This window comes from Doryrhamphus excisus, chromosome 21 (assembly GCF_030265055.1).
Source record: "Doryrhamphus excisus isolate RoL2022-K1 chromosome 21, RoL_Dexc_1.0, whole genome shotgun sequence".
In the NCBI taxonomy this organism is placed as follows: Eukaryota; Metazoa; Chordata; class Actinopteri; order Syngnathiformes; family Syngnathidae; genus Doryrhamphus; species Doryrhamphus excisus.
Window position 1 is genome coordinate 15,186,567 of NC_080486.1, and position 10,287 is coordinate 15,196,853.

At 48.6% G+C, this 10,287-nt stretch overlaps 1 protein-coding gene across 2 annotated transcripts; it reads left to right on the forward strand.

Annotated features, from left to right (window-relative positions):
* Positions 1–1,045: 1,045 nt before the first annotated feature.
* On the forward strand, positions 1,046–10,284 carry LOC131109203 (melanoma receptor tyrosine-protein kinase-like). Of its 2 annotated transcripts, none has more exons than XM_058060920.1 (27): positions 1,046–1,308; positions 4,263–4,414; positions 4,488–4,695; positions 4,772–4,906; positions 4,976–5,044; positions 5,470–5,588; positions 5,667–5,808; positions 5,873–5,986; positions 6,050–6,176; positions 6,281–6,354; positions 6,411–6,501; positions 6,578–6,777; positions 6,853–6,985; positions 7,046–7,136; positions 7,212–7,369; positions 7,453–7,485; positions 7,568–7,712; positions 7,800–7,922; positions 7,988–8,086; positions 8,154–8,339; positions 8,414–8,569; positions 8,649–8,724; positions 8,797–8,943; positions 9,019–9,116; positions 9,187–9,330; positions 9,411–9,504; positions 9,568–10,284. In XM_058060920.1, the coding sequence occupies exons 1-27, from the start codon at positions 1,209–1,211 to the stop codon at positions 9,894–9,896; spliced, it is 3,543 nt and encodes a 1,180-aa protein (XP_057916903.1). In that variant the 5' UTR covers positions 1,046–1,208; the 3' UTR covers positions 9,897–10,284. The 2 variants fall into 2 exon arrangements, with proteins under 2 accessions (XP_057916903.1, XP_057916904.1); XM_058060921.1 differs by having other exon boundaries at positions 9,414–9,504.
* The last annotated feature ends 3 nt before the right edge of the window (positions 10,285–10,287 follow it).

Below are 10,287 nucleotides of genomic sequence, written 5' to 3' on the forward strand. Positions count from 1 at the left end.
AGGTTGGACTCTATGGCTTTCAACTTGACCTTTTAAATTGTCAGCCATCACGCACAGTCAAGAGTTGTGGGAAAGGTGGTGGTTTTAAAGAAGCTAACTTTATTGATCGCAAAGATTTTCTTTTGTTTCTTTTCACACAACAGACATTGTCTCTGGCTAAGCCGAGGCCTGCAGGCATTGAGCCATCTAATTAGGAATATTGATTCAACACACTGTTGAGTTAATCCTCAACATGTCTTATTATTGTTAAGTCTTACAATTAGTAAGCCATCAGGGCTCATTAGTCAACTCCCTCATTCTTCACCTGTCTTCTTCACATTTAATTTGGAATACATTCCAGCCAGGTTGGTCCCATGCCCGCTCAAGTGATTTATCCATAATATATGATTTATTCGAAAAGTGCATTCATGATTAATTGATGTTGTAAACAATGCATGTTTCATTTGATGGATTTCTTCCACAGTATAGGACTCATGAAGTGCTTGTTTTCAACGTGGACGGAATGACAACTTGTTCTGTTTTTTGTTGGCTCCCCATTTGTCTTGAATTTGACACCAATCAGTGAAGAAGGCCATTAATCATGTTTTTGCTTTAGTGGCAAAAAGGATTAAATAAACTAATTGGTGGTAAATCAAGTTGAGCATCGATATAGAGACACAAAAAGCTTTGTGACCCGTTAGCATTAGCATCCAAAGACTTTTAACATGCTCGTATAATGCATGTATTGCTGACACTACAGGTACCAGAATGCATTGCAAAATATTGCTTTCTGTGTTGTCACGGCAGTAAATTTACTTGTGGTAGCTTATTTTTGTGTTTTCACGATGTAATCTTAACTTAAAACAGGTTTATTAGATGTATATTATATGTATGTTTGCGCTAAATAATTCCCATTCTAACTTAATAAGCGTAATAAAGTGTGTTAATGTGTTAATCACTTGTGTAAGCCAGATGTCAATCAAACTAGTCTCACTGTGGGAAAGAGGGCGGGAGGAGGGTGTGGATGCGAGAAAGTGTGTGTGTGTGTGTGTGTGCACGCACAGTGCAGCTCGTTCAGGTTGTCACATATTGTTATTATTGTTAAGCAGGAAGGCTCCACGTCCACGCAGGTCCATGTTGCTTGTGGCGGTCCATGTGGAAGTACATGAAGGCGGTCCACGTTGTTTGTCTTCCACCCGAAGAAGAAGAGGACGAGTGTGGACGTGAAGATGTGCGGAGGTGCGGCGGAGGACTACTTTTTTCTTCTGTTTCTTCTTTTTCTTCTGCTGACGTTTGACCGCTGTTGCTGCACCCCAACCGACAGGAGAGGTACGGCAAGGCGCTCCACTGCTCCACTGCACCACCAACATTTAATGGCATTTACTTCCCATACGTCACATGGTAGTGTGGAGCCCATGAGAGTAAACTCATGGACTATTTAATGGCAATGACGGTGCTTAATTGCATGCTTACTATTTGTTTCATTACGTCATTAAATTCCTGATTGACGTCATCTAGCACCTGGAACAATATTGATTAAAAAAAAAAGACATGAAGTGAATTAACATTCCAATGAGAGACTCAGGAGGTGTTTAAAGCAGGGTGGTTTTTATGTTATGTTTATTATGTATCACTGCCAACCAATTGATGTAGAACTCTCTTTCAAAACAGACAAATAAGCAAAAACAGGAAATGCAACTTTTAGTAATTTTTATTTACTAAAGAAAACATTAGCTTATAATGTCTTGCTGCATTAGTTTATTCATGACTGCAATAATGCCTGCATTTAGGCGTTGCTGATAGTTCCCACTCTGTGATTATGCGTGAGTCAGCTGGGATAGGCTCCAGCCCGATATGGATGGATGCATGCATGCATGCATGCATGCATGCATGCTTCTGCACATCTTTTCAAGAAATGGTTGCGAGCTCGTTACTGCCTGGGACCCAGGAATAACCAATGCGATTTTCTCACAACATGTGGAGAGTCCCTGGACAACAGCATCAACCTTGACACCTGTGTTTTAGAGACCAATAGTCCTTTGGAAGCTTGCATGCATCTTTTGAAGGGAAACGTCCAGAACGGTCCCAGAGGTTGGAAGTGACCCCTGCAGTATGGCGGCTTGGATGGGGCGCATGTGTGTATTGGACTTGCAGGTGAGCGGCTAGCAGTAGCCGTGCACCCTGCGGGATTGTCAGCGCTGGAATGTGGGGAATGTTGAAGGTCACAGTGTGCTGGCGGGATTAAACAGGCTGAGTGCAAACATGTTCAACCTGCTCGCTCATGGGGTCAAAGGTCAGTGATGTCAGTTCCAAAATTTCACACAGGATCATGCAGGAAGTGGGGTGTGGCGCAGCAAAATGGCATCGAATGACAATGTGGGAAGACAGCATAGCAATATGTTACAACAACGCTTGGCGGGATGAAGCTGACGCGCACGTGCACATGTACGGTACGTGCATGCATGCCGACATGTTCAGGCAGTGTTGGTGTGTGTGTGAAGCTTGCAAAAGCAGTTGGACGTGTTCAAACTGGCCAGAAGTTGCGAAAGTGAACAAAGTGTGTCGTTCATCGTGTCACATGGCAATGCTGCTAGCTTGCTTAGCTTGCTGCATGCCGGCTTGGGCCTTGTGGGTAATGTAGTGTGAACTGGAGTTGTTCGCTCCCGCTTAAGGAGTGCATAAAAGTGTGTGTTTTGGTGGGAATGAAGTTGGGTTTTCAACAGGGCGGCTGTCAGCTGGCTGAGACATTCCTGCAACGTGTGTGTGAAAGAGAGAGAGAGAGAGAGAGAGATTAGCACACAAGGCCACTGTGTTCTTGTTGTGGATCCCGCTGCACATTTTGTCTGTCTGACCCCTGACTTGGTTCTAAGTGCACATGAAAACAAAACACCAATGGAGGTCAATAAAAGCACTTCAAATTTAATGAACTGTGAATCATTTTGGCCGCAGGCAAGGTGAAACACAATAGGTGGGCGGGTGCAATGTTTGAAGTCATCACTGCAGTGACACCGTTTGGTCACTGTGTCACCAAACGGGAGGTTGGCTATATTTTACTTCCTTTAAAAGGCCGTGTTCAGGAACACAGCGAAAACGTTGGACATTTCGCTCGCTCAGAAGAAGACAAACGTGCATATGACGGTTGCCCTCGGACGCCGCCTCTCTTTTTGACTTTTATCAAGATGGATTTTAGCGTGAAGCTGACGACGCCCACCCTCACATGTTGACCCGGTCAAACAAACACCATCAGTCACATGTTCAGTGACACGCTTTGACCACTAGGGCCCGTTAGCGCTGTTGCATCTCGTTAGTATTGGGAGATTTGTGGGTAAATGATGACAACTGGAAAAGAGTGTTGACACGATGACTGTGCGTTATTGTGTGCGAGTGTTGACAGCAGCAGCTAGCTCATTAGGGCTAATTGAACACACACACACACACACATTCCCTTTCCAGTCCTGAATGACATGTTGTCATGGCCAGTTGGGGGCGTAGCCTCCCGCCCCACTTCGTGGGCAAATGTCACATGTTAGCATTTAGCATTAGCCATGAGACAGCAATAATCTATACTCCTGCTGTTTGCGTGCGTGTGTGTTTGTCAAACCTTGACAAAAGGTCAAAAGGTCAAGTCCACACAAATATTTACTGTGACATTTTGTTCACTTTTTCTACGCAAACATCTCAATTACGGGATGTCCGAGGTTTGTTGCCAGTGTGAAGTCGAGGGGGCGTGGCTTTGATGCGGTGAATCCTGTAATGGAGGTGGATGACCTGCTGTCTGTCACACACACACACACACACACACACACACACACACACACACTGTGTTTTGTCTTGAACATTCCGTTTCTCAGCTGAGTCAGTGAGACGACAGAGGCTCAGCTTGTCTCGTCTGACTAGTGACGTTGCCATACCTTGTCCTTCGTTTGGAAGCAAAAGTTGTGGCCAGACGGGGACGTTGTTTTGTCCCACTTTGACTTCTTGTTGTTCTCCAGGAAGCAAGCAAACGCACCAACAGACAGAGCCTGAAAGGCTTCATTCCTCACGCTCAGCCCGTCATGGACTAACGACTTCCTCGTCTCCTTTTCTCACAACAAAACAGTGCTTAACACGCTCTGGGACGCTCCATGCCTATCAGACATCTTAAAGATAAACACCAGGAACGAGTATAGAAATCAAACAAATTCCACTATATGTGAAGACAAAGTCAATATGTTGATTCCAGTGAAAGAGCGTCCTCGTGTGGCCAACAAAGGAACTACATAGTCTCTCTCTCTGTCTGTCAGTGTGTCAGGGCGCCAGCAACCAGCTGACCTTGCTGGGCACTCCTGAAAACCACTATGACAACATGCGGAGGATGTATGCCAACTGCTCCGTGGTCCTGGAAAACCTGGAGATCACGCACACTCTGCAGCACCAAGACCTCTCCTTCCTCCAGGTGGGCGTCAATGTCACAAAGCCGCAAATTCAGCAAAGCTTTGAACGTTTTCCTCCATCCTGTTTGCCTTCAGTCCATCGAGGAAGTCGGCGGCTACGTGCTCATCGCCATTAACGAGGTGCCAATAGTCCCTCTGGTCAACCTGAGGCTGATCCGAGGTCAGAACCTCTACGAGAGTCAGTATGCCCTGTTGGTCATGTCCAACTACCACAGGAACTACTCGTCCTCCACGCTCAACTTCACTGGTGGCCTCAGACAACTTCAGCTCAGCAGCCTGACCGGTACCGGATGTGATGGGTTCAAATTACCTTGGCTGCTGCCTGCAAATAACACTTGTTCTGTCTCTCTTATGGTCAGAGATTCTTCGAGGAGGAGTTAAGATGACCCACAATCATTTGCTGTGCAACATGGACACAATCCAGTGGTGGGATGTCCTGGACAAAAGCACCAATCCCAAGTTACTTTTAAAGATGGACGAGTTTGCACGCAACTGTATGTCATGTTGTTGTTTTCCTTGACATAAAATGCTGTCTTCTTGTTTTAACAAAAGTGTTTCTCCAGGTGAGCCCTGTCATCCATCATGTATCAACGGGTCGTGTTGGGCAGTCGGACCGGAACACTGCCAGAAATGTAAACACACATCTTTTCAAATGAACACCTCAATTCAATCAACCAATGAATTTCGTGCAGTCCTGTAGGTATCTAATTGGCGCCAAGTCAAAGTATTAACATATGTGGCTGTAGTTAACCTCCTAGAGAGTTTTTAACGCCTCAAGATTTGAAGTATCATGAGTGGTCAGCATACAACAGTGTGATTTAAAATGTTGCTACTCTTGAAAGTCATGTGTATTGCACTTGCTGTACTGTTGTTCATTCCGCTTTGTAACGTTATATATGAGTTTTCATATTTCACACATACCTCATCTTTAATTCCAATTAATGCCAAGTTCTCTTTAGGTAAAGGTCCCAGGTACAATTAGAGCTTTTCCAGTAAACATGGCTCTCGTGACATGCGTGATACACCATGACCTACCATAGTGCACGTCTCCCTCCAGTCACCAAGTCGCAGTGTGCTGAGCAGTGCAGCCGGAGGTGTCGTGGCCCCAAACCCAGCGACTGTTGTAACGAGCACTGTGCGGCGGGCTGCACCGGACCCCGGGCCACAGACTGTCTGGTCAGTGAGCCGGACTCAAAAGTGAGCGTGGCTGCCCTCTTCTGGCGCATGTGACCGTGACACCTGATGTCTTTTCAGGCGTGCCGGTTGTTCAATGACGACGGGACCTGCAAAGACGCGTGTCCTCCTGAGAAGCTCTACGACCTGAAAACACACCAAGTCATCAACAACCCTAACGCCAAGTTCACCTACGGCGCCACCTGCGTCAAGTCCTGCCCACGTAAGACACATCTGTAGATACATATATGTGCAGCTTCACACGTTGGTTGTGTCTGTTTGTGCAGACAACTACGTGGTGACCGGAGGCGCCTGCGTGCGCACGTGCGGCGCAGGCATGTACGAGGTGGATGACAATGGCGTGCAGCGCTGTCGAACCTGTGAGGGAGCGTGTCCGAAAGGTAGCCCCGCCCCCACACGTACATTGTGACAAAACAGAGTGACGTTCTTGTTATCTCTTCCAGCTTGTAATGGTGTCGGCGTGGGGTCTCTTGTGAATGCCATCGCCATCAACGCCTCCAACATCGAGTCGTTCCGAAATTGCACCAAGATCAACGGCGACATCTTCTTCATTGAGACCTCCTTTACTGGGTCAGTCCTCAACAGCAAGAAGTTAGCACTCACTCAGGTGCTAACTGGGATTAGCCTGCATCATTCCTCGCGCTCTGTTCATGGTCTCTGATTGGTTCCTGCAGCGATGCTCACTATAAGATCCCGCCCATGGACCCGGCCAAACTGGAATACTTCCGGACCGTAAAGGAAATCACAGGTCGGTCAAAAGATGAACTTCCTTGTTGATTTTGGCCCTAAATCTGAGTCTTCCAGGATTCCTGCTGATCCAATCCTGGCCCAAGAACATGACGTCTCTATCCGTGTTTGAGAACCTGGAGATCATACGAGGAAGAACCACACGAGCGTAAGTGGCTTTCCCAGTGGGACTCTGCCTTCCGCATGTGGCCAACATATTTCATAGCAATATTGCGCTGATTCAGGCAACACAGCCTGGCTGTGGTGAAGGTCCAGAATCTGCACTGGTTGGGTCTGCGTTCCCTGAAGGAGGTCAGCGCCGGAAGAGTGACCCTGAAGGACAACCCTCTACTGTGTTACACTCGCAGTGACCAGTGGGCCCGCCTCTTCAAATCATTGGACCAAACCATCACGCTGAGAAACGTGGCGTCACCCCAACTCTGCCGTGCGTTTAAAGTTGTCATCGCCGTCGTCACTCACTGACCCACAATCTCAGAACCTTCTTCTGGTCTCCATGCAGAGCAACAGAACCACACCTGTGACATGCAGTGTACAGACCAAGGCTGCTGGGGCCCCGGGCCAACCATGTGTGTTTCCTGCCGAAACTTTGACCGCAGGGGGTGCTGTGTGGCTTTGTGCAACCTGCTGCATGGGTAAGGACACGCCCCCTGCTGTCAATCAAACACAGTCGCTGACATTCTGAGTGTGTGCAGGGAGCCCAGGGAGGTGGAAGTGAACAGCAGCTGCGTGGAATGTCATGCCGAGTGTCTTGCGATAGAAGGGACGCCAACCTGCTATGGCGCGGTCAGGATGTGACATTTTGTTAATATTGCTACAAGCGTAACCTTGACTCTTCCGTTCATCATGTGCCACCTCCAGGGTCCTGACCAGTGTTCCCAGTGCGCCCACTTCAAAGATGGCCCCCACTGTGTACCACGATGCCCTCATGGTGTGATGGGCGATGGCGACATGATGATCTGGAAATACGCTGATAGTGCTGGCCAGTGCCAGTCATGTCACCAGAACTGCTCCGAGGGGTGAGGACACATTAAACACCCAAATGGAGGACCTGTAGTGACTTAAGATGTAACTTTTGGTGTCTTGGTGTCTCTCTGTGTAGGTGCACAGGTCCTGGACTGGCGGGATGCTCAGGGTAGCGTCATGACTCCATTTTGGCTCTAGCAAGTCAACATGTCTGAACAAAATGAAGTTATGTTTGCTTTTTGGGTCCTCAGGGCTTCCTCACACTCCACACTCGCGGTGGGTGTGGTCAGCGGGCTCTTGGTTATCGTCCTCCTGTCATTGATGGTCTCTGTGTTGCTCCGGCGAAGGCAAATCAAGAGGAAACGGACTCTGCGGCGCCTCCTGCAGGAGAGAGAGGTATAGCACTCGCTGATCTTTGTGTTCCCCTGCTGGTTGCACTATAAAATAATGTGTGTGTGTGTGTGTGTGTGTGTGTGTGTGCAGCTGGTGGAGCCGCTGACCCCCAGTGGCGAGGCTCCTAACCAGGCGCTGCTGAGGATGCTGAAAGAGACGGAGCTGAAGAAGATTAGGGTTCTCGGTTCTGGCGCCTTTGGGACCGTGTACAAAGTGAGAGACTATTTCAGAAGCTCTTTAGCGTTAGCAACCCATGATATAACATCCTGTCCTTTTAGGGTTTGTGGATCCCTGATGGCGAGAATGTGAAAATCCCAGTTGCCATCAAAGTACTCCGAGAGGCGACGTCGCCCAAAGCCAACAAAGAAATCCTGGACGTAAGCCACTGTCGTCCACTCCCACTGCTGGAGCTCAGCTAGCTGCATGTCCACGGTTTATTTGCAGGAGGCGTACGTGATGGCGAGCGTGGACCACCCTCATGTGTGCCGCCTGCTGGGGATCTGCCTGACGTCGTCTGTGCAGCTGGTAACTCAGCTGATGGCATACGGCTGCCTGCTGGACTATGTGAGACACCACCAAGAGAACGTGGGCGCTCAGTGGCTGCTCAACTGGTGCGTCCAGATTGCCAAGGTGAGTGCCGCAAGAACAAAGTCCACTGGATTTATCGAGAAACTAAGTCACGGCTTGACTTTTGATCCGTGAAGGGGATGAGCTACCTCGAGGAGCGCCACCTGGTGCATCGAGATCTGGCAGCGAGGAACGTTCTGGTGAAAACTCCCAATCATGTCAAGATCACAGACTTTGGTCTTGCCAAACTTCTGACGGCTGACGAGAAGGAATACCATTCTGACGGAGGAAAGGTGTGTGTTTTTTGTGTTTCGCTGTGACGCTAAGCTAGGCTAACATGCATCAACAATAGGTGATGCATGTTCTCCTCAGGTTCCGATCAAATGGATGGCACTGGAGTCCATCCTGCAATGGACCTACACACACCAGAGTGACGTTTGGAGTTATGGTAAATAAAGCCACACCTTCCCCTTACCTGACTCCACCCACCTGTCAATCAAACCCTTCATTCTCCCTCCAGGTGTGACGGTGTGGGAGTTGATGACGTTTGGTTCCAAGCCGTACGACGGCATTCCGGCCAGCGAGGTGGCGTCGGTTCTGGAGCGAGGCGAGCGCCTGCCGCAGCCGCCCATCTGCACCATTGACGTCTACATGCTGATGGTCAAGTGTAAGCGGGACGAGATGAAGGACCCTCACTGGGCAGAGGGGCGAGTCCACTAAAGAGCAACTACTGTGTCCGCAGGTTGGATGATCGATCCGTCCAGCCGACCCAAGTTCAGGGAACTCGTAGTGGAGTTTTCCAAGATGGCACAGGATCCGTCAAGGTACCTGGTCCTGGAGGTAGGTTTGCAATATATTAGACTTCTGTGATTTTAATCTCTCCTTGGCGCTAACAGTTTTTGTTTGTCAGTGTGACCCTCCCAGCCCGTCGGACAGCAGGTTCTACTCCCGCCTTCTGAGCTCAGACGACGCAGATGATGTGGTGGATGCCGAGGAATATCTGTTGCCTTACAAAGTCTCCAGTAACCATAGCGACCATACCTGCAGCACCGTGGTATGAACCTTGATTTTAAATGATGCATCTTACACCGCAGCCGTGACCAATTTACATGCCACACGCCTTTTGTGTGTCAGCAGGCTCATCCTATGCGCACAAACAGCGTTGCCATGCGTTACATAAGCGACCCGACTGGCAACATAGCTGACAAAGACGACCTCAGTGTCCACGGTAAACACACACATGCAGCACTTCACAAAGTCCAGAACATGACTCACCGATGTTTGCTCGTAGAGTACATGAACCAGGCTGATAGCGGGTTCACCTGCAGACCCTCAGACGTCCACAATCCCAACTACGAAGACCTGAGTCCAGTGTGGGGCGCCGCGTCTCTACCTTTCCGACCGGGAAATAGAAAAATTGTCCAGGAGGGACCAGAGTACTTAAACACAGCACAAAGCTCACTGCCCCGCATTGCCAGCCTCGACAACCCAGACTACCAGGCTGACTTCCAGCCCCGGGCCACGCCCTCAAACATGGGTACCAGCGGTCTGTTCCTCCCGGCTGCTGAGAACCACGAATACCTGGGCCTGGCTGGTACAATGCATACCTCTGCCTGCTAGGGCCAAATGTGACAATATTGACACTTGATCTGATGGTAAAATCAGATCAAGTACAGTCGCTGTTTTAGCGTCCAACAGCAACAGAATAAAAACAGACTTGTATGTCCAAGTCTTTTCTGGTGCATGAATTCAGTCACATGATCAGCGAGTTCCCACCTACTTTGTTGACCACACTGCACTTAAAATGTTCTTTCGAGTTGTTCTCGTGTTGTTGATGTATGAATGTTGACCACAATGAGCCAGACACTGCTTGACATCACCGATGTTGACATTTTATTGTATGTAGCTTTAGCCTCTAGCTTTGTTTTTAACTTTAATTTATGTTTGTTGAGCCATTTTGTAAACAGCACAGTTGTTTTTTTATTCATTAAAACTCAAATTTCTGGAGTGT

What these genes read in the sequence shown, in the direction of transcription:
- LOC131109203 (XM_058060920.1), top strand. Translation starts at nt 1,209, where the DNA reads ATGTGCGGAGGTGCGGCGGAGGACTACTTTTTTCTTCTGTTTCTTCTT. An exon ending in ATTGAGACCTCCTTTACTGG is followed by an intron (nt 6,177 to 6,280) that starts GTCAGTCCTCAA and finishes TGGTTCCTGCAG; the next exon opens with CGATGCTCACTATAAGATCC. An exon ending in GGTGCGTCCAGATTGCCAAG is followed by an intron (nt 8,340 to 8,413) that starts GTGAGTGCCGCA and finishes TGATCCGTGAAG; the next exon opens with GGGATGAGCTACCTCGAGGA.